This window comes from Aspergillus fischeri, genomic scaffold, assembly GCF_000149645.3.
Source record: "Aspergillus fischeri NRRL 181 1099437636249 genomic scaffold, whole genome shotgun sequence".
Classification (NCBI taxonomy): Eukaryota; Fungi; Ascomycota; class Eurotiomycetes; order Eurotiales; family Aspergillaceae; genus Aspergillus; species Aspergillus fischeri.
Window position 1 is genome coordinate 1,397,440 of NW_001509770.1, and position 21,471 is coordinate 1,418,910.

General features: G+C 52.4%; 10 protein-coding genes across 10 annotated transcripts, besides 1 other annotated feature; 5 read left to right on the forward strand and 5 right to left on the reverse strand.

Annotated features, from left to right (window-relative positions):
- Window positions 1-366: 366 nt before the first annotated feature.
- Window positions 367-2,679, forward strand: NFIA_012160 (putative MFS transporter; the record flags this gene model as incomplete). The annotated part of the gene is made up of 11 exons (XM_001264423.1): window positions 367-681; window positions 739-823; window positions 882-932; window positions 995-1,212; window positions 1,263-1,436; window positions 1,490-1,596; window positions 1,651-1,811; window positions 1,873-1,958; window positions 2,014-2,203; window positions 2,262-2,390; window positions 2,465-2,679. The coding sequence occupies 11 exons, from the start codon at window positions 367-369 to the stop codon at window positions 2,677-2,679; spliced, it is 1,731 nt and encodes a 576-aa protein (XP_001264424.1).
- An 831-nt stretch (window positions 2,680-3,510) lies between these two features.
- NFIA_012170 (DMT family transporter) lies at window positions 3,511-4,953 on the forward strand (the record flags this gene model as incomplete). Its single annotated transcript, XM_001264424.1, has 3 exons — window positions 3,511-3,821; window positions 3,878-4,632; window positions 4,694-4,953. The coding sequence occupies 3 exons, from the start codon at window positions 3,511-3,513 to the stop codon at window positions 4,951-4,953; spliced, it is 1,326 nt and encodes a 441-aa protein (XP_001264425.1).
- Window positions 4,954-5,426: 473 nt separating this feature from the next.
- On the reverse strand, window positions 5,427-7,022 carry NFIA_012180 (actin-related protein 2; the record flags this gene model as incomplete). The annotated part of the gene is made up of 7 exons (XM_001264425.1): window positions 5,427-5,513; window positions 5,570-5,647; window positions 5,706-6,271; window positions 6,326-6,551; window positions 6,684-6,827; window positions 6,892-6,938; window positions 7,004-7,022. 7 exons carry the CDS (start codon window positions 7,020-7,022, stop codon window positions 5,427-5,429), a joined length of 1,167 nt encoding a protein of 388 aa, XP_001264426.1.
- A 652-nt stretch (window positions 7,023-7,674) lies between these two features.
- NFIA_012190 (NAD(P)-dependent oxidoreductase) lies at window positions 7,675-8,843 on the forward strand (the record flags this gene model as incomplete). Its single annotated transcript, XM_001264426.1, has 4 exons — window positions 7,675-7,941; window positions 7,997-8,328; window positions 8,393-8,530; window positions 8,579-8,843. The coding sequence occupies 4 exons, from the start codon at window positions 7,675-7,677 to the stop codon at window positions 8,841-8,843; spliced, it is 1,002 nt and encodes a 333-aa protein (XP_001264427.1).
- A 353-nt stretch (window positions 8,844-9,196) lies between these two features.
- NFIA_012200 (bZIP transcription factor) lies at window positions 9,197-10,926 on the reverse strand (the record flags this gene model as incomplete). Its single annotated transcript, XM_001264427.1, has 2 exons — window positions 9,197-10,281; window positions 10,347-10,926. The coding sequence occupies 2 exons, from the start codon at window positions 10,924-10,926 to the stop codon at window positions 9,197-9,199; spliced, it is 1,665 nt and encodes a 554-aa protein (XP_001264428.1).
- A 746-nt stretch (window positions 10,927-11,672) lies between these two features.
- Window positions 11,673-11,708: a microsatellite.
- Window positions 11,709-12,205: 497 nt separating this feature from the next.
- On the reverse strand, window positions 12,206-13,517 carry NFIA_012210 (GTP cyclohydrolase II; the record flags this gene model as incomplete). Its single annotated transcript, XM_001264428.1, has 2 exons — window positions 12,206-12,235; window positions 12,309-13,517. 2 exons carry the CDS (start codon window positions 13,515-13,517, stop codon window positions 12,206-12,208), a joined length of 1,239 nt encoding a protein of 412 aa, XP_001264429.1.
- A 580-nt stretch (window positions 13,518-14,097) lies between these two features.
- Window positions 14,098-15,853, reverse strand: NFIA_012220 (SAGA-associated factor 29 family protein; the record flags this gene model as incomplete). Its single annotated transcript, XM_001264429.1, has 3 exons — window positions 14,098-14,380; window positions 14,439-14,964; window positions 15,202-15,853. 3 exons carry the CDS (start codon window positions 15,851-15,853, stop codon window positions 14,098-14,100), a joined length of 1,461 nt encoding a protein of 486 aa, XP_001264430.1.
- A 273-nt stretch (window positions 15,854-16,126) lies between these two features.
- pmi1 (mannose-6-phosphate isomerase pmi1) lies at window positions 16,127-17,763 on the forward strand (the record flags this gene model as incomplete). The annotated part of the gene is made up of 5 exons (XM_001264430.1): window positions 16,127-16,160; window positions 16,232-16,252; window positions 16,310-16,401; window positions 16,462-16,699; window positions 16,775-17,763. The coding sequence occupies 5 exons, from the start codon at window positions 16,127-16,129 to the stop codon at window positions 17,761-17,763; spliced, it is 1,374 nt and encodes a 457-aa protein (XP_001264431.1).
- A 440-nt stretch (window positions 17,764-18,203) lies between these two features.
- NFIA_012240 (putative 6-hexanolactone hydrolase) lies at window positions 18,204-19,458 on the forward strand (the record flags this gene model as incomplete). Its single annotated transcript, XM_001264431.1, has 4 exons — window positions 18,204-18,409; window positions 18,470-18,615; window positions 18,679-19,262; window positions 19,324-19,458. The coding sequence occupies 4 exons, from the start codon at window positions 18,204-18,206 to the stop codon at window positions 19,456-19,458; spliced, it is 1,071 nt and encodes a 356-aa protein (XP_001264432.1).
- A 347-nt stretch (window positions 19,459-19,805) lies between these two features.
- NFIA_012250 (putative Coatomer subunit epsilon) lies at window positions 19,806-20,994 on the reverse strand (the record flags this gene model as incomplete). Its single annotated transcript, XM_001264432.1, has 5 exons — window positions 19,806-19,914; window positions 19,976-20,214; window positions 20,286-20,421; window positions 20,511-20,889; window positions 20,970-20,994. The coding sequence occupies 5 exons, from the start codon at window positions 20,992-20,994 to the stop codon at window positions 19,806-19,808; spliced, it is 888 nt and encodes a 295-aa protein (XP_001264433.1).
- Window positions 20,995-21,471: the final 477 nt, after the last annotated feature.

The following is a 21,471-nucleotide window of genomic DNA, read 5'->3' on the forward strand; positions in this document are numbered from 1 at the left end:
CGGAGGTCTACTGTCCCCGCATCGGCGAGCGCCTGGACTCTGGATCAAGGGGCCACATGCCGCAGCTGCATGTGTTCAGAGAGCTTCTGTCGAAATCTGGAGACCGGATGGCTGCATCTCTGTCAAACCCCGAGCGAGGAGCAGCTCTAGTCGTGTGATGCTGTGGGACTCGAATCGAGAACGAGTCCATTGAGATTTGCTTTACAGCGCAAGCCCCTTGTTTGATACTAGAGTGATGAGCACCATTGCCTCTTATCATATGTGAGGACCTGACCTTATAATGGGCATCATGGCCTCCCTGGACTCCTGCTCAGAATACAGCCTCGGCATCCTTGACAACAGTCTTTTCTTCTCAGGCTTAGCAGGATGTCTCTTGTCATTGCTCGTTCGGCCAAGAAGGAGACTTCAGAGCCTATTTCGCCTACAGATTCCGATTTTGAGAAGACTCCAATCAGCGTAACACGAGTTCTATCGTGTACAGAAAAGTCAGATCTCGGCGACGTATCTGACAGACGTCGATTCTTCTTCCAGCGGTTTAAAGACGATAACCCGAATGCCATCGCTACCCAGCCGTCTGTCTTCGATGACCCGGAGTTAGCAGAAGAATACAGACCTCGACCAGATTGGGAAAACATTCATCGGTTCGATCCATCGGCTAGATGGTCATGGGGTGAAGAGAACGTGCGTTAACAATCATGAATAAGGATTACCTCACAACCTAGACTGACAGCGGTGTAGAAAATTGTTCGGAAGATCGATCTTCGTATTACCTTGTTGGCTTGTGTGATGCTTATGGCTCTGGAGCTTGATCGATCCAATATCCGTACGTGCTGTCTATCCAAATGTGCAATCTTAAGGTCACTGATCATGTATGAGCTCAGAACAAGCCAATGCGGACAACTTCTTAACCGATTTACACTTGACTCGGGACGGTCAGTCTGCGCAAGACATCAACTCCATCTTCGACAGGCTGACAGAGTTTCTATCACCTCAGACTATAACTTGGGAAACACGATTCACAGGCTATGCTACCTACTCGCCGAAGTACCTGCACAGGTCATGGCAAAATGGCTCGGCGCCGACAGATGGGTTCCTTTCCAGATGACATCATGGTCGATCATCGCTCTGTGCCAGTTCTGGCTCTCTGGCAGGACATCCTTTCTGTGCACAAGGGCTCTTCTAGGGTTGCTATCCGGGGGGTTCGTGCCAACGGTCAGTGGTTTTTGCAAACATGGTAAGCTTATTGAGCTCATGTATAACAGATGATCCTCTACCTTTCCTACTACTTCAAACATCACGAGCTTTCCATACGTCTCGGCTTCTGGTATACAGCAGCTTCTTTTGCGGACATCCTCGCTGGTTTTCTCGCTTTTGGGATTCTGCACCTGCGGGGAGTTGGTGGTCACGCCGGTTGGCGTTGGCTGTTCTTGATTGAGGTTTGTAGGAGGCCAAGTCCCGTTGTTTCGATGCTCATTATTTACACACGCAGGGGCTGCTCACATTGACGCTTGGTGTCCTGGCTTTCATCCTCATGCCACCGTCACCAACTCAGACGGCGAATTGGGCCCGAGGCAAGAAGGGATGGTTTACAGAGAGGTATATATTACTCCCATGGCACGCTAGGACATGCTAATAGTGGCTTGTGGATAGAGAGGAGGTTATCATGGTCAACCGTATCATACGAGAAGACCCCAGCAAGGGCACTATGCATAATCGCCAGCCGTTGACCCTCAAACTTATTTGGCAGAGTTTCAAAGACTACGATCTATGGCCCTTGTATATCATAGGACTTTTGTTCCTGATACCTAGTAGTGAGTACAGCACAAGATTCGACGAAATGTATCTTCCGCCGAAGTCAGCTAATGTCAACAGCAACAATATCGCAATACTTTACCTTGCTGCTAAAAGATTTTGGATTCAGCACTTTCAATACAATTCTGCTTTCCATTCCATGCAACGTACGCAATTTCGAGATCAGCCACCAATCTTTGCTGAATACTGACTTTCGACTAGGCGATGGGTGCTGTGACCCGAATAGCCCTTGTCTATGGAGCTGAGGCCTTCGAGTCCATTGCGTACATGGGCATTTTAGCCCAGCTGTGGATGTTGCCGATGCTCCTTTATATTAATGCGGTTAATTTCACCCAAACCAATAAATGGGTCGCATGGACAGTACTCACACTGATTCTTTCTTTTCCAAACCGTGAGCACCATGTCCCCTGAAATTTTCCGGGGAACTACTAACGACAATTCCTCCTCAGCCCATGCGCTTCACGCTGGGTGGAACTCTCGCAACTCGAACAGCGTGCGGACTCGGACAATCGCAGCTGCATTATATAACATGTCGGCGCAGACGTCTCAAATCATTGGCTCGAACATATACCATGACTGTGAGTGTGGCCAGATCCATCCATGAGGGCCCTTTGTTCCTTGGCTAATTAGGCATCCACTTTTGTCAAAATAGCGGATGCTCCTCGCTATGTTGTTGGAAACAGGACGCTACTCATCATCATCTGCACTAACATCGTCCTCTATGCCCTGACGAAACTATACTATGTGATGCAGAATCGCCGCCGGGATATGAAGTGGCAGGCAATGACAGAGGACCAGCGAGTTGACTACGTTGCGACAACACAGGACCAGGGGAATAGAAGACTGGACTTCAGATTTGCGCATTAACCAACAGCATACGTAATGATTCTTGGCCCGATACAGCAGTCTAGACCCATCATTAGCAATAGAATTGGAATTTGGTCGTCTAAGAATATAGATCAGGTTAAATGAACGCCTGATGCATAAGGCGCCAAGAGCCTAAGCCTGACCAGGTATGTGATAAGACTATCATCACGTGTTACAGTTAGGGTGGACGCCACGATCCCAAAACGGTAAAGAGAGTAGCCTGCAACGTAAGGCGCCTGCTGCGTTTGGATGCGACACTCACGAGACTTGATCAGCATTGCCAGCTATCTTCTCCTCTCGCCGTTCTCCAGACTTTAGATTTGTTTCACGTCCAGTGACTATTTTCTCTCCCTTGGTCCTGAGCAGCTGTCGGATCCGTGTTTCTTGGCCTGATCTGAGACATTCATTCGGTTTTATACTTGGCAAACGTGGCCGCAGCAAGTACTTCCCTGACTCCGAAAGCGCATTCTTTTAAGGCTGCATGTTCTCGCAATCTCAGAAACCATTCCGTCTTGGTGAAGGCTGAATTGCATATTCGCGACTCCCTGTCCGGGTTCCCCTGCATGGACAGTTCATTCTCTACCTCTTATTTATCCCTCCTAGCACCCATCGTTTCCAGCCGCTGCCGATTTCGATCTAGGGATTGGTAACCTCTCCCCTGTTTTCGCTTTGATTTCGCAGGAAGGAGGTAATTTATCTTCACGTCGAGTATTCGTCAACCCTGGGAAGGGCCGGCGAATTTGACCTACGGTGGCTTCGACACATACACAACCTGAGGAGGAAGGCTGGGAATTCGAGCCGGTCCTCGACTCCCGCAAATCAGATGACGAGATGTCGCCAAACCGTCCAACTCTACATCGTCCAGTAGACGGCCGCCCTCACCAGCCGTTGCTACAAGATGAACGTCGGCGATTGTCGAACACCGATTTTAGCCATGGCAATGCGGAGCACAGGCCGATGCTGCACCATTCCAGGCGGCCGACGATCAGGAGTCCCGAGTATTCTGCGGAGCTGGCGACTCGGCGGAAGTACATGATTGCGTCGGGGTTCTTGCTGTTGAGCCTGGCTAGTTTTGTGGTTCAGACTGAGACGGCAGTATATATCCAGCATGAGCTGCACTGGGACAAACCATATTGCATGCTGTAAGTTGAGTGGTTATGGGCAGTCGAACTTGATCTGACTGGAATCCTCTTTGCAGATATCTCACCCACGGGTCATGGTCCCTTCTCTGGCCGGTCCAACTCCTTATCTTGCGGATACAGAAGAGGAAGCTTTCCTGGGAAGCATTCTGGCGACGTCACGTTTATTTATTACGCACCACGGCGCAAATGGTTGAGTCAAGGGATCTTCATCTTACGTCGCGCGATTTGCACCGGTCACCGATTCCCTACATGCTCAGGACGACGGCTTTTGTGACTGTAGCCCTCACCATTGCCGGTGGATCATGGTATGTGGCAGTCAATCTTACGACGGCGAGTGACCTGACCGCAATCTACAACTGCTCCGCGTTCTTCGCGTATGCTTTCTCCATTCCCCTACTGAAAGATAAGCTGCGGTTCGATAAGGTGTTTTCGGTTGTCGTTGCCATTGTAGGAGTTCTGGTGGTTGCGTACGGGGATCGCAGCGAAAGCAAACAGACTCCGGACGGCACAGTGGGGAAAGCAAAGCAGGAAGCAGAGAACAGACTTTTGGGCAATATCATAATCGGGGTCGGAAGCGTGCTCTACGGTCTGTACGAGGTGTTGTACAAGCGGTTCGCCTGTCCCCCGGAGGGCACAAGCGCCGGCCGGAGCATGATCTTCGCCAACACCTTCGGCAGTCTCATCGGATGCTTTACCTTGCTGGTCCTCTGGATTCCCTTGCCTATCCTCCACATGCTGGGCTGGGAAGAGTTTCGAGTGCCGACCGGCGAGGCCGCATGGATGCTTCTTATATCGGTCGTCGCCAATGCCAGTAAGTCTTGCATATTCCAAATCCAATCGGCCTCTTTTCATCAATTGCTAACCATCACCAGCCTTCTCGGGATGCTTCCTCGTCCTCATCTCCCTCACATCCCCCGTTCTCTCGTCTGTAGCCGCCCTCCTCACCATCTTCCTCGTCGCCATCGTCGACTGGCTGCGCACGGGGCAACCCCTCTCCGCCGCGTCGATCGTGGGCGGTCTCCTCATCATCATCGCCTTCTTCCTCCTGAGCTGGAGCACCTATCGTGAAATGAACGAGGAAAAGAGGAAGAGCCTCGAAGCCGAGGAAATGGAGTCTGAATGTGATGACTAGCTCCACTTGCCCCATTCTATCTACTATACCGTGGATGAGGTTTTCTAATAAGTGTACATCTCCTTGAGTGTACCGCTCTTTTGGCTATCGGGATCTTGTACATATTTACTTATATTTCCGGGTTTCATAGAGGATTGCGTTTCCTTTAGATGTCGCTGCGGATAGAGGATGCACACTGCAACGAGCAGAAAGGATAATGCAATGGCAGTTATTCTATATAATGATCAATACCCGGTGCTCAACTCGCTTGCTTACTCTATACTACGTACAAGGATCAAACGGGCAGGCAGCTGGACGTCCTGGAAACCTATATGACATGTTGGTCTTCCAGAGAAGATTCTTTCAGAGGAGTAAGAGTGGCTATATCAACACGAAGCGAGTCCGATGGGGACTTTGACAGTGACAGGGGACGGTGGGATGGGTTGGGACTGGATTGACGAAGACCAAAGCAAAGGCGACTCCAGTCGACTTGACTAGCTAGTACCGAGCTTGGCCAAGGCACGGACACCTTGCTCCTCCCATTCTTGCTTGCTGACCCACATGTCCTCCTTGTCGGCGATCTGGGATATGTTAGAGACGTCGTCAAAGTGAAGGTTATAGAGCATTGATTTCTTACCAGGTTGGCGAGCACGGCACCGCCCAGGAAGACCATGTGTCTCCGTCGGGGGGGATCTTCGATGCGCACTTTGAATTTCTGCAAGAGAGATTTAGCTTTGGTCATTCTCCCAAGGAAGCCCAGGTTAGGGACGTACACCAAGTCGCTCAGGGTCTCCCTGGAGTACCCGCGTAAGCCACAGTTGCTTGAGTTCCTTCTCCAGCCGCGACGGCAGACCGGGGTACATGCTGCTTCCACCGCTGAGGACGATGGCCTTGTACAAGCTTGAGCGGACGTCGACGTCGGCGCCTTGGATAGTGTTGAAGAGCAGCTCGGCCATGCCGGGCTGGTCGACGTCCACCAGGTGCGGTTGGAAGAGACACTCGGGGGCCTCGAAGCGTTCGCTGCCTACCCGGATGACCCGGCCGTCGGGCAGTGTGTATGATTCGACGAGAACGGTGGTATCCTCGGAGAGCTTCTTATCCAGCTCGAGGTCGTACGAGACGTAGCAGAGCTTCTCCTTGATCTGGCGCACTGTTTCGAAATCGGCCGTACGGTTGAGGGCGTAGCCGCGGCGCAGGAGCAGAGCGATCAGGTTGCGGGTGACGTCGCGGCCGGCGACGTCCAGTCGGCGGATATGATGCTTGAGGACGGTGGATTCGTAGACGGGAATAATATGTGTGACACCGTCACCGGAGTCGACGACCACACCGCTGCTGAGACCTGGTACGAACAAGGATCAGCTGTCGTTACTATCTGCTCGGCCGTTGCACTCACCCTGAGCGTATAGAGCAAGCACGGCTTGAATAGCGACGTATACGCCTCCAAAGTTGTATTGTTCCAGCATGACCTCGCACATCTTCTCGCGGTTCTTTAGGGGGTTCATTGGGGGTTCGGTGAGGAGGATCTTGCGCCCCGTGGGGTCGATTTTCATCTTCTCGTAGAAAGTGTAGTTCCATAGGTGCTGCATGTCGTCCCATTTCTTCACGATACCGTTCTCCATCTATATTATCCGCGGACGTCAACCAATGGTCTCTGAATCAACTCCCTGCTGTAAAGACGGTGACGGGAGCTCCGCCAGGAAGGCGAGCAACCGTTCGCAACAGGAACGGAGACATGGGAGGGCAGAACGTACAGGATAGCTAATCTGGAGCATTGATCTGGCAGCTGCAGCTTCATCTCCACACATGATATCCTTCACGACGATATCACCGGCCTGTTCCTCAGTTCGCAGTATGGGCCGCCCCACTATCGAGGGGAACTGGTGCTCTGGGAAGTTCTGTTGACGAAAGACGCATGAGCATGGCGCATGATTGACATTCTGTGCGTAATAGTCGACATACCTGCGCAGCATATCCGACCTTGAGGAAACCAGTTCCTCCATCGAGGACTAGGTGTGTTGGGTTAGCTACCTGGCGGACGGGGGAAGCTGCCTGGAGGGGGAATGATGCTCACCAATGGGCATATCCGCCATGGTGGTGGTTGAACAATAAGTACTTTCGTTCAGTTATTCCCTCCGTTAAAAAGCAACAGAAAATCCGGAATGAAATGCGCTGTTGGGGAGAATAGTTGTGTATGGATTGTAAGGATGAGGGGACGGCGAGGGAGTTTGGGTCTGGAGGTGTGTTAAGTCGACGGGCTTCCCCATAGTCGTCATTAGCGCGCCGAGCCGCATTCCATCGGCAACGGAACGCATCCTACTGGAGTCAGAAATGTCACTTGAGTCCTTTGCATTTCAGTTTCGAGATGGACTAGCCAGTAGACAATCCATTGAGCGTATTCAATTCAAGTACACTGGTGGAGAGTGCATTGTTGGGTGAGGGTGATGAGACCCTCCGCCATGTAAACGCCATAACAGTATCCAACAATGCAGTCGGAAATAGTCAACCTGCCCGGTAAATACTTTGTATACTCAAGGACGGCCTTCCAGAACATCTTCTAGCGATTTCAGAGGCAGGCATCCCTACAATGCAGCAGCTACAGTCTGGAAGCAGTCTATCGGCCGATGCCCTCCCGAGATCGGGACCGCCCGGTGATCCCCAGAATAAATAAATAGATATACCCTCATCCCATCGTCTCCAACTCTGCGCAACAACCCCATTCACAAGTCACAACCCAAAATCAAGATGAGTCGGATCGGCTGGGTAAGTCTTCCTCCAGAGCAGACCAACCCAAACTCACAGCACACTAATGACCTGAACCAGTATGGCCTCGGCTCCATGGGCCTGGCAATGGCCACCAACCTCCAGCGCCATCTAGCCACAAAACGGGCCCTGAATCTGGTCTATTCAAACCGGACAATGGCACGCGGCGACACACTGAAAAGGCTAGGCGCCGTGCCCGAGCCGAGTTTCCCCAGTCTCGTCGCCCAGTGCGGGATTATCTTCACCATGGTAGCCCTCTTCCATCCCGAGGAAACCGCGAAACGCATATTAATGGGCTGCACAGATCTCCAACGACACCGTGCTAAGCAATCTCATCACCACAGCTGTGGAATCAGGCCACTCGCTCAAAGACAAGATCTTCGTCGACTGCTCGACCGTCCACCCGCAGACGGTGGGCCTGACGGTCTGCAAGCTAAAAGAGAAGCAGGCTTCGTTCCTGGCTGCGCCTGTCTTCGGGGGCAATCCGATCGCCGTGGACGGGAAGCTTGTCTTCGCGATCGGTGGACCGAGGAGTGCGGCGGAGGTTGTCAAGCCGCTCATCCAGGATGTCATGGGGCGGAAGATCATCGACTGCGGGGAGGATGCAACCAAGTCGTCCCTGTTGAAGATTGCTGGGTGAGTCGTTCCTCCTTCGGTCTTTTTGCGACAGGGTGTCGGATGGTTTAGGCTGATTGTACAGGAACATCGTCACGGTGAACTTGATGGAAGCCGTGGGCGAGGCACAGGTCTTCGCGGAGCGCACGGGCCTAGGTACCGGGCCTATGGAGGAGTTGATCGGCGAGGCATTCGGTGCTGTGGCGGGTGGTTACTCTAAGAGGTTTGTGAAGGGCTGTGGTAGAAAGTGACGCTGTACTAATTGCTGTAGACTGACAACCGGTGCCTACGCGCCATCCCTCGACTCCCGTCCTGGGTTTGGTGTCTCGCTGGCCATCAAGGACGCCAATCACGCGCTTGCCATCGCCAACGAACATAATGTCCGCCTGCCTGGTTTGCAGGTTGCGAGGGAGAACATGATGGCGGCGAGGGAGTACGCGGGCGAATGCCTGGATAGCAGCTCCATGTATGGAGTCTTGCGGCAGCAGGCGGGCCTGGAGTTTTGGAACGAGAAGAGCAGAAAGGGTGGAAGGTAGAATGTAGATTACCAGCGTTGTTTGTATGCTTCGTGGACGCGTCGGTGTCGTGTTTATGCTATATACCACCGTTTGGAACCATTATAGAACAAGAAAATGAAATCTTCGCTGCAGATCCACCAACGAAAGAGATCTGAATAGATGTACAACAGAGCCCGTGAACCTCTGCTCGCCTGCTCGTAATGCGCCGGTCACAAAGAAAGTCGACAGTCAGATAAATCACCAACCATACATCCATCTGCCCTTTTGTATATGAAACAAGAGAAGAAGACAAAGAGAGGTGCAACACAAAGAAATGGACATAACATGCGGATGAGACGCCGGCCCAACGAATGAAAGAAGCAAAACGTGTGTTAAGATTTGATCCTCGCGGTTTCGGCCATGTGCGGATACGCTTCCGCAAAAGATGGACCGAGCGACCAATTGTTGAGATTTCTAAAATGTCGCTCAAAGACTGGATTAATGATGAGATCCTCATGATCACTGGTGGAAAGCAAGCAGTCCGTCGCCTCGTACGGCCAGTTCACGGACAGGGTCCGAGTGAATGGGATGAACCAGTGTTCAAATGGATATTCCTGATACGAGGCGACCAGCCGATCGCGCATCCGCGGCCACGGAATGTAGTCGATCCAAGCCGGATGGGGTGTGAGAAGTTGAGAGGGCCGAGGTGTGAGCCAGTGGGGCAACCGCTCATAATTCTCTGGCGTCGGGTAGATCTGCCACCGCATGAGGAGGAACATGAGGTATAAGACAGCTACTTGCTCAGGCAGGGACGAAATATCTGGGAATGCGCGAAGGATATCGACAAACACCTTTGACAGTGGATGCGAGTAAACACTCTTTTCGGGGTTCAGTAGCGACGAGACACTCGGATAAGGCGGCCCCACGAGCTTCTGCGTGGGAACTCCCTCTGCCGCTTTGCGCTGACGACTCTGAAGAAAATCCAACAGGATGGCGTCCAATGTGCACGTCGGGGCTATGTTCCGGATCGGAGTTCTGTATGCGGGCAAGGGTTGCTCCTGCGCAGGACCGCTAGGCGAAGGGGTGTAGACTGGAGGCGGATCTGCCTGAGACGGCCTGAAGCTCTCCGTTGACTGACGGAACCCTTCCACTCGAGGAACTTGCTGAGTGGCATCTAGCAGGAAATTGAAACCCAGTCTCTCGTCCGTACCAAAATCCAATCCATGAGCGAGGTTATGCCGCTGATAGTCAAACGCGATCCGGAACGAGGCCAGTCCATTGCTGCTATCCTGATGATGAGCACTCATCGTAGGCGCCGAGTGTGTCGACGTCGGGGTTTCTGCGCCAGGCGGCGTAGCCGTATAGGAGGACTCGTATCTTTGGCCGGTCGAGGTGAAATGGTGAGTCTCGGTGTACCGCAGCGGACTGAAGGAAGGGTTCGGTGGTTGAGAAGGCGGAGGAGGCGGGGGAGGCAGATCTATTGTCCATTGTGTCAGCGATAGTCCATACGAGCATTCATGAACAATACCAAAGAACACTCACTGGGGTCCTGCTTCGCAACCAGCGGCTGTATGATATCCATCACCGCCTTAAGCCCGTGCTTCAAATCCCGGTTCTCCGCCTGAATCGCTTCATTCTGCTTCAGCGCCGCCTGGAGATCAAGGAACGGTTTCTGAGACGAGAGCTCGCGCACCCGCTGCTCAAGCGTCTCAATGTGCGATTTGGTCCGCTCCCGGATCGCCCGCTGGGCCTGCCGATCATTCGCTCGCTTTTTGGCCAATTGCTCGGGGGTCAGATTGGCCACGCCGCGCGACGAGGTACTATTGAGCTTGCGTTTCCGGCCCGCGGCCGTCGTGGATCCGCCATTGTCGGCGACAGGTGTGTCGCCGTCGGCGGAGGTGAAACCGGATGGGGTAGGGGAGGCTTCCTGCTTGACGCAGTCGGGATCTTGATTGGGAGTGGAGAGGACAGTTGAGGACGGGTTCGAGGTGAGTGGTATTGATGCTGTTGCTGATACTGACACTGTGGCTGAGGCTGGAGCTGGAGTGGTGCTCACGGATGACGATGACTCCAGGGCCGACGAGGGCGCCACATCATTTAAAGGAGGCAGGCGGGTGGCCATGGCCCTCACTGGCGCGTCTAGCTGACGCCAACGGCCATTCAAAGCGTCAGAGGGGAAGAATATTGGACGATGAGCGGTGCCAAGTGGAAGTGGATGGGAAATAATATCCACGAGACGGGGAATTGTGTCAGCGGAAATACGAAAGACTCGACGACATTTGGAACGGACGACAGATAGAATTGGGCGGGGTAAATATAATTTTTTCTATCTCAGTTCAGGGTCGTCCTCCTCCTCTTCCTTCGGCGTTGCTGCTGCTTCTGCTGCTGTTGAGCCAGATGCTGTTTTACATGGGGGTTGCATATTTCCCACAGCTGTTCATGATTCGAGCCATTCCTTCAGAGACTAACTGAGACAAGGGAACGACAACGGTTTTGGGGGGATGGTGGTCAAAGTGGAGTTCCGCCCCAAATCTTCCGTCGCCGTGGCTCCCTTCTTGGGCCTATCTAAGGTACAGTAAGTAGGATTCTAGGGCCTTGGGTTGGTTCTGGCTCAGCAGCCCGGACTATCCTTTCTTCAACTGGTGATTCTTGCGACCGTCTTATCTAGGTTACGGAGTACTCCGCCTTTTCTTCTCAGTTAAGCTGTGGTGATCAGAGTCTACAGCCACTATTATTGACCACTACGTAATCCATTTACCATCTCATGCAGTCCCATTCGATCGGATTATCGTGGAAGAACTATAGACTATGCTGCATCGCAGCCAAGGCTCCTTCAGCCATCCCATGATCCCCCTATCAGTTAGATTTAAGAAAAAAAATAAAAAAAAAATAAATAAATAAAAATTGAGGCACTGCCGCCACGATAGACCGGGGTTTTTAGTTTTCTAATTTACAGAATCCTAGGCATCCAGATTTAAATTAATTGCCACTCTAGAGAGGTACGCCATTGACTCAGTTAACTCAATCCGCCGACGTCTCGCCGACATTTTGGTGATTGGACTAACTGGACACGGAAAACGGTCCTTGCAGATACTCGTCAGATATCCACTGCAGGAGGACTAGTCCGTCTCGAGACTAGAGCTGCATTTAAGAGTATGCGAACCAGAGATGAGAGAGGGATTATTTGACCAATCGCGGCCTGACGGACATGTCGGGAACATCATGTACAAAGTGCGCTAATCCTCCAGTTTATGTACCATGAAAAAGAAAATAACGTGACCAGAAAGTTTGCGCTGCAGAACCGTTACATGATTGAAAAGCCATACACCGTGTCGACTTGTCTAAATCCAAAAGCAGGAAGGCGTACTTCAACACAAGGTTACAACCGGAAGAGGCGGGGATCATTGGAGCAAATGGCCCATTTTCGATATCTGCGAGGAGAGAGTGAGACATTGTTCAATGATGAGAAATAGCTGGCTTGCAAGAGATAGATTGTCGACATACCTTCGTTCTCAGATACCCTTCGACCTCTGAACTCTTGATTCCCATCTTTCCACCCGATCTCCATGCCAATGGCACCATCGGCACCCGCTCCTTCACCACCACTTCTCGGTTAGGACCCTCAACCGCTCGAATCTTGTCCGGGTTATTCGTGAGTAGCCGGATGCCGTGCGGATTCGAGTCAACCCCTAGACCAAGATCCACCAGGATCGCCGTAGCTAATCCGTAACTTCTTGCATCCGCAGGGTGGCGAAGCAGGAGATTGGCTTCCACCGTGTCAGATCCCAGATCCTGAAGATTGTACGCTTTCAGTTTCTCGCCAAGACCAATGCCTCGTCCTTCTTGGCGCAGGTACACGATCACGCCCCCAGCAGCATTTGACGGTACCGCCACATCCTGCGGTGACGCAGCCTCTGCCAACGTCTCCATGGGCAGCGACATGAGTCGAGCTGCCTCGTCAAGCTGCTCGCCGCAGTCGCAGCGTGCAGACCAAGCCGTCTCACCAGTGTAGCACTCCGAATGGATTCTCACAAGAGGTGCTTCCTTGAGGCTACTCTGAGGCGGTGTGTGCGGACTGGATACAGCGCCGCCAGCTTCCGGGCTGGCGGCCTCTCCGGCTTTCTCCTCGTCATACCAGCTGCTCACACGGCCCGGACGGAGTTTCCCTATATACGCACCGCGGATCATGCGATCCATCTCCGTCTCCCCAGGCCGGACCTTGTCCAAGCTTCTGCTTCGAATTGTATTCCCAAACACAATCGCCAAATGCTCTTTGTTGTCTAAATCATTGTGGTACAGGTGAAGAAACATCTCCGCGCCAGTTGTCGTGGGTATCCGAGCGCGGACGATACACTCGACATTGGGAAGGCGAGAAAGCAGCCTCGGGGGCTTCGTATGTGTTGACCCTTGCCGTGCGCCAGCTAATTGGGCCTGTTGAAGCAGCTCTGCGGTATTGATCGAGCCCCCGGGGGTCGCTGGAGGAGTGAAGGATGGGGAGAGTAATGATGCGGGAACCGCGGGCGTCATGTCCCCGCGGTCAGTGTCGGTGGTGCTGATCTGGCTGGAAGTCTCATCTCGGAGTTCATCTAATCTGGAGTGTAACGCAGGGGCTGATGTGATGTTCGAGTTGAGAGAAAGCTCGTCGACGGGCTGCGGCGTGGTAGGCGTTTGCGCCCCGAAAGACGGAGAGGCATGGGACGGTAAATTCGACATTGCGATGGCGGACTTGGGGGTGGAGGAGGGGGGCGAAAGTACAATTTTAGAGAAGGGTATCTCAACAAAGAATGATCATTACAGAAAATAATAGATGAAGACAAAAGCACGATTGATCACCTCACCACATTCTCTGCAAGAAAAAGACGACGATTGCAATCATATTTCAGTCACTCTTGGGGTAGATTCGATGTTCGGCTCCTCGGGACATGCAGCTGCAGTCGGCGGGGGAGAAGAGGCTGACTCATCGCGCGATTACATGAAGGTCCACCTGTCATTTGTCAGGTCTGACGTGATCCGCGGCAATTAGTTAACTACGCCTAGTCTTCAGCGCAGTCTAGCATCTTCTACGAGAAATTGCCCAACCAAATAGAAAGATAGTTATTCATTATTGTCAATCTGTTGACATCGAAGCACAAGAGACAAAACGTAAAATATCCCAGCCTCAACACCAGATTTCAATCCCATGTGATCAAACGAGCCAGACTCCTGAACGGCCTCTTCTTCCCGCAATTTAAGAATCACTTCTGCTAAAGGGTATCATCAAAAGGGAGTCATCCATAATTCAGTCCACCTTTATTCATTTTCCCGGAATGTCTAGGACAAATCGTCGATCGACCTCCATTTCCTTGTCATCCTCTTCGCCCTCGAATTTGAGGCGGTAGGTGTCCTTTTTCGTGCCCATCACTTCAGCACGGTAGAATGTAGTAGTGTCGGGGTATCGTGCTAGAACTTGCTTCCCTACAGGGAAAACTGGCAGTGTGGAGCCGACTTGGGGAATAGGGATCAGAGATGCAGCAGTGGTCTTGTAGACAGCGCCTTGTTCGCCATTCTCATTTGGTTCGGGGTCTTGGACGTCGTATCTAGAGGTAAACAGGTCAATTTTCTTGCGATCAGAAAGGGCGAGCGATGGTGACATACCTCTTCTTAGGACCGTCACCGGAGATTCCCTTGATGATACACTGGATCCCCTCCCCTTCAACGCCCTGTTTGTTCTTGTTATGTTTGAAAACCACTTCGGCACCAATGACCAGCTGCCCATTGCGCTCCGCGATCGTGCCTCTGATGCTTTCCGCCGTCTCTTCAATTTTGACCATGACACTGTCACGATTCTCGCGGCCGTCACGGGTCTGAGGACTGGAAGCACTGGTGCTACGTTGGACGCCTTTGATGCGGCCAATCTTGTCCGATACAGACGGGCCTGAGGGACCGGGCGAGTCTGTCGCTGATCCATCCACATCACTTCTCTTCTTTCGTGACTTGACCAGAGAAGCGGCGCGGTTGAATGGAGCTTCCGCTTCAGATGCTTGACGAAGCGCAGTCAATAACCCCAGGTTCTTGATCACGTCACTGGGTTCGTCTTGGAGAATAGCTCTCTCTTCTTCGCAGAGCTTGGACATTTGGCGATATAGACTGTCCAGCTGATTATGCTCGCTGAGAGTGGGCCCTGTCCAAAGTCAGTGGCGGTGTTCTCGAAATCCGTGAGCACATAAGATAATTGTCAAAACAATCGGTATCACAATGATTTCCGCAAGGGTTAAGGTCGTAGCCATTTCAATATACTAGAGTACACACGGGCAGAGTAGGAGCAGGCTCTCCATCGAGCAGTTGACCACCGATGGAAAAGGGGTATAGCATAAAGCGACTAGGATTGGAGGTGAAAATGGTGAAGAAATCAACTTACTTCCACCGTCTCTACCAATCTGTTCGTTCAATGCAGCAATCTCTTCAGCCACGACTTTCTGCTTGTCATTCTTCTCCTTGGCCTTGCGTAGGTCCTGTAGAATCTTGTTCCACATATCAGTCTCCTCATTAGCCGCGAGACCATTGTCTCTAGGCACAGGAGGACCTCTAGGCCTATTCCGCGACATCGTGTGAGATGGTGACTTGGACAGCCCAACAGTCAGCGACAGCTCTTTACTGCTCCCGGAAGACGCAACGGGTCCCGACTTCTTGCGCTGTTCAAGCTTCAACGCCTCCCACTCAAAGGCGGAGACGATCTCCCGGTGGCGTGCGCTGCGTGTTCCCCGAGCCGCACCGTGCCTTTGATTATGCGGACGGCCAGTGGGAGCGCTGTTGGAGGATGAATCTAAGGGCCGAGATTCAGCAGTGGGATTCTGCTGGCTTAGTTTCGGTTCAAAGCCGTTCCCCTGATCAGAAGGTACACTGACACCGACAGATACCCCGGAGGAGCGGCTAATAGTAGTAGTACTGCTCTGACTCTGGTCAAGCGCGTTGGCCCGGGACTGCTTGGCGGATCCGATCACATCGCGTCTGGCCGAGGAAGACGAGAGGGCGGAGGCCAACTGGGGACGACGCTGATTGGCGGGTACCATGACGGATGCGGTCAGCCAAATCGGGACGGATCAAGCCCGTGTCCAGTAAGGTAGCAATAGAAACAAGCATCTGGAGGGGTAGAGAGATAGAAAGGAAGTCTCACGAAAAGAGTGTCCGGACTGCTTTTAAAAGACTGAATGTTTGCTGCTCAGTGAATTACAGAAAGATTTTCACAGCGCTAGTTGAGTAGTGCTCGCGAGATTCACTGCTCCATCCATATCATTGTGTTTACTCGGGCCTGTGATTGCGAGAATTGCCCCTCACCAGCAAAAATGCCTCCAGTACCACTACTTCGACTCCAATGCGGTAGGTTTTCGTCATTGTTATTTGCGATTATCAGGTATGTATGGAAAGCTGACGAACATGTTTTTTGAAAGGTGTCAATAGCTATGATTGGGGTAAGATCCATATAGTTTGTTCTACACTATGAACCAGACACTGATATATCCTCATAGGCAAGGTCGGCCATGAGTCGGCTGCTGCCAAGTATGCAGCTACTACAGCAGCTTCCGATTTCTCAATACAGTCAGACAAGCCTTACGCTGAGGTACTTTCTTTATTCAAAACGGCTACCGACGAGGATCGAAAAGCTGACCCGATGACGTAGCTGTGGATGGGAACACACCCCTCACTCCCTTCGAAAGATCTCGAGACTCAGCGCACCTTACTGGATATGGTTCAGGACAATCAGGCATTAATTTCTCAGGAAGTCAGTGAACGATATGGCGGGAAGCTTCCTTTCCTGTTCAAGGTGCTGTCGATTAGGAAGGCGCTCAGCATTCAGGCCCATCCGAACAAGAAGCTGGCGGAAAAGCTTCATGCCAGGGATCCTCGCAACTATCCAGGTCAGTACACAGCCTTCACGCGGACTTTTGTTGTCTACTTCGAAACTGCATTCCACTGATATTGACTCTTCTCAGATGACAACCACAAACCCGAGATGACCATCGCCATCACCCCCTTTGAAGGCCTTTGCGGCTTCCGTCCTCTGGTTGAAATCACCCACTTCCTCAAAGCGGTCGCGCCTCTTCGTCAATTGGTAGGGGAGCGGGCCGCCAGTGAATTTGAGAACACAGTCAAGGGCTCGGAGGAATCGGAGGACCCCGCGGTGACCGAGAAAAACAAGCAGGCTCTCCGCACCCTCTTCACCTCTCTGATGAGGTCCTCTCCTGAAAGTATCGAGGCCGCAACAAAGGAACTTGTCGCGATGGCCCAGAACTCGTCCGAGACCTTTGCGACTTCATCCAGCACACCGGAGACCAACCCCACTAATCCTGCGGAACTGGCCGCCATCACGGTGCGCCTCAATGGACAGTTCCCCAATGACATCGGCTCCTTCGTGTTCTTCTTCCTCAACTTTGTCAAGCTGGAACCGGGTGAGGCTATGTTCCTCAAGGCTGATGATATCCATGCATACATCTCCGGTGACATCATTGAGTGCATGGCCTCGTCGGATAACGTTGTGCGGGCAGGCTTCACACCTAAGTTCAAGGACGTGGATACGCTGGTTGACATGCTGACGTATTCCTACGCACCCATCGCTGAGCAGAAGCTTGAGCCGACCGACTATCCCTATGCGGTCCTCAATGCGCCTGCTTACTCTAGCGGCTCCTCCTGCATCCTGTACGATCCCCCCATTGAGGAATTCAGCGTGATCAAGACAGATCTCAAGCGGCAAGGTGCCAAGGCGACGTTTGATGGAATTTCGGGCCCGAGCATTGTAATCTGCACCGCCGGAGCGGGCAAGATAACAGTCGGTCCCAAGACGCAGGAGGTCAAGGAGGGATATGTGTTCTTTGTTGGAGCCAATGCAGAATGTATCATTGAGAGCACGGGAGAAGATACCTTTACTACATTTAAAGCGTTCTGTGACTTGACCGGGAAGGAGGACATGGTAAACGGAAACTAGACGTCGGTTGCCAACTAAATTATTTTTTCATTTATTCAATTCAATGAACCTTGCCATCCTTCCATCTCAGCGACTCATATTAAGTTTGACTTTAGGCCTTTTTAGTTGGGACTCCCAAACGGGAGGATCTCTACTTTGACAACATTTGCTGCCGACGGAATAGCCGAGGTTTAGGCATCCACCAACACCATGACCATGTCGCGCCAGAGCCCAGACACGCCAGGATGAGTCTCTGAACCTTGAACTGATAGACCACCACAAATTATCTACGGCCGACCACCCGAACCGGCGGGGGATGCGCTATGGGGTGCGGGGAAGAGCGCTTATCAAGCTTTGGGATAGCCCAACTCCCCGGCATTTGGAATCAACCGTCAAGCAGCATATATGTTTTCTTTTGTGCCGTCTCAGGTTGTCTGTGAGATAGTCACCGGCCATTCAAGATGGCAGACCACCCGGATAATGTTCGTCTCACACTGCTGGAGAAAGCTGACCTCATTCCCGGCTACCTCTCTGTCCTAGCGACTGCGCTGTACAGCGCGGTCACTGGCATTTTTCGCGGGAGCACCGGTGCAAAGGAATATGGTGTCCATGTCGGCCATGCGATTGTGAGGAAGATGGTGATGAGGTTCTCGATGCGGCAAATGCAGTACGTGGATCAACATCCGCCATTCGATCTGTGAATACCATCGCTGACGTCCACTAACAGGTCAATTTCCCCCTCAACGAGCAAAGCGTATGAGCAGTTCATGACCAAACAGGGTCTGCAGGCACAGACCGTGAACCTCAAGCACGGCGCCCGGGGCCACTGGATCGGGAACCGCGACGCAAAGAACGTGGTCATCTATTATCACGGTCAGTCCCCACAGCTTTTTGCGACGCCAGCGTTAAGGGTACAACATGGCTGACGGCAATCAGGCGGCGGATTCGCCGTCGGCGGCGCACCCGGCCACTTCGACCTCTGCTCGCACATCGTAGCCGACCTCAACGCAAACGGCTACGACGTCGCCATCTTCTTCCTGGCATACACCCTCACTCCGCACGCCGCCTACCCGACCCAACTGCGCCAGGCCGTCGAAGCCCTCCGCTACATCCTCACTGAGACAAACCGCTCGCCATCCAACGTCATCGTCGGCGGCGACTCCGCGGGAGGGAACCTCGCCTTCGCACTGCTGCTGCACCTCTCCCACCCACATCCCGAGATCGAGCCCATCGCGCTCTCGACCAACCTCGCCGGTGTGTTCGGGTTCGCGCCGTGGGTCAGCTTCCGCACAGACGGGACTTCGATGGACGCGAACAGGTACAGGGATGTGATCCCCGCAGACGCGCTGAAGAGATGGTCGAGTGCGTATCTCGCCAGTGGGAAAAGCGATGCCTGGAGCGAGCCGGCGCTCGCGCCTGTGGAGTGGTGGGCGGATGCAAAGACTGACCAGGTCCTGATTCTTGCGGGTCAGCATGAGATCTTGTCCTCGGCGATTGATGACTTTGTGGAGAGGTTCAAGGTATTTATTCTTCGTCGTACTTTGGGAAATCATTGCGTCTCGTTTGCTGATGTGTGGCTAGACTGTTGTGCCGAATACCACCTACGTGGTTGGGTATGGTGAGACGCACGTCGATGCGGTCTATAGTGCCTCGCTGAAGAGTACAGAGAGTCAGCAGGGGAAGCAGTTGAAGAGGTGGCTCGGGTCGCGGCTGTAAGGGTTTGTGTGAATGCGGATGTGGTCTAAATCTGCAACGGTGCTACCAGCCGCCGCTTATATATTAAGGTACACTGTACGAGAGGTATGCACATTATGATATCATGTTCAGATATGTTTATATATGATATATCCTGTGAGCCATTAAAGTTCCTAGTCACACATGAGCAACGTCAACAGGAAAAACTTGTCTATCCGATTTTTAATGGAGAAATCATTGAACAACAGGGAAAGGGCACCGCTGGGTAACACAATAGCTTAGCCGTCATACCAATTCATTAAAGAAGACCCAATACACAATGTAATAGGAAAGAAAGAAACAGAGATGACCTAGAGTACTCCGTAAATCTAAGAAGCCACTCTGGGAGCGTACTTGGACGCAGCAGTATCAAACAGCTCGCTCTTCTCCTGGATATCGGCAAGTAAGGCATGCGAAGGCTGAACTTGTTGAAGACGACTGCAACGACAACAATCCGTTAGCTGACCTCAGTCTTATTATATTTGAGAGCAAAACATACCTCTCCAATTCCTCGGTAGGCTTCCCAGCCAATACATTCAGCACAATGGCATTAGAAATCAACTCCGCCTCCTCAGGGTATTTCTCCAGCGCAGTCGACAGCGCAGCTTCGGCCTCGGGCAACCGGCCCAGATGAATCTCCGCGACAGCCTGTCCGACAATAGACAAAGGCGCCGACGTACCGGGTGCAGACGCAAGTTCTTCGTAGACGTAAAAGGCAGACTGATATTTCTCACCACCCTGAATACCAGATAAGTATTAGCCACGTTGACCATCCTCGAGAAATAAAAATCAAGAGGATTATAACATACGATTCTCATCCCCACCCACGACTCAGCCAGATTAACAAGCAGAGAATCCTGCGCCCAGCGCTTAGCAGCCTGCACCTCCTTAAGCGCAAGATCGACCCGGTTCTGCTGGAGATGGATCTGAACGATTAAGGCAACACTACCCTCACACACACGCCATTAGCTTACTGCCCTGTTGCACCACGACCCCCAAGGAAAAGGCTAAATGAAGGATAGATAGAAACTCACGCCTCCAAATTCCCCTGATGCTTCGTCAAAACCGCCAACGCCTCCTCGCTCCGGCCCTGAGCCTGCAGCACCGTCCCTCCCAGGACCTGCACCGAGGCATTCTCCGGATAATTCTCCACCAGTTCCTGCGTCAGCTGGAGCGCAGACTCGGCATCGCCCGCCGCGAGTTGCGCCAGCGCCTTCACCGCAGCGAGATCGGGGTTCTCTTCTTCGCCCTCGACGGCGGATAGGACCTCGGCGGTTTGGCCTAGGGCAAGCTGGGCGCGGAGCTGCAGGATGCGGGCGGTGAGATGGTTGTCTGGTGAGAGGGCCGAGGTGTCGAAGTCGATCACGTTCTGGTATTGGCCTTGATGGAAGGCATTGTGGATGTTGATGAGCTCTGCGGAGATTAGGAGTCAATTGAGTTGCTTTTCGCAGGCTGCGAAATGATGTTGGGGGAGTCAAGCGGTCAGCACTCACCACCTTCTGTCGAGAATGGATCCATATTGAGAAATGTGAAGAGATCAACGGATTGAAATAGGATTAATATTGTAGAGGTAGACAAGTATACGCTGGCCTCAAAACACGGTCCATGTCTTGGGATCGTAAGGCGGTGAGAGCAGGTCAGCCGATGGATTAATGGCAAGTTATCCGATCGCGCAATGAGATGCAACTCTCCATATTCTATCTCAAATGGGTAGATACGGGTGGATATGATGGAAATAGTAGAGATGTACTTGTTAGAGGAGAGGAATTCTTTTATTAATTTCCTTATATCTAACAAATTCGAGAAATTGCAATGGCTGCCCATAGCTTTGGAAAAAGGAGCGTCCCAGCCGCATCTTCATAGTAAGACAAGTGGAAGAACAAAAAAGACAGAGACGCCTCGCCATCAGGGTGTCGTCAGGAGCCCTTGGGAGATGTGTATGGCGGACTGCAGGATTATTTCTCGCCTGCGAGCGTGGGAATGACACGGAGGGAC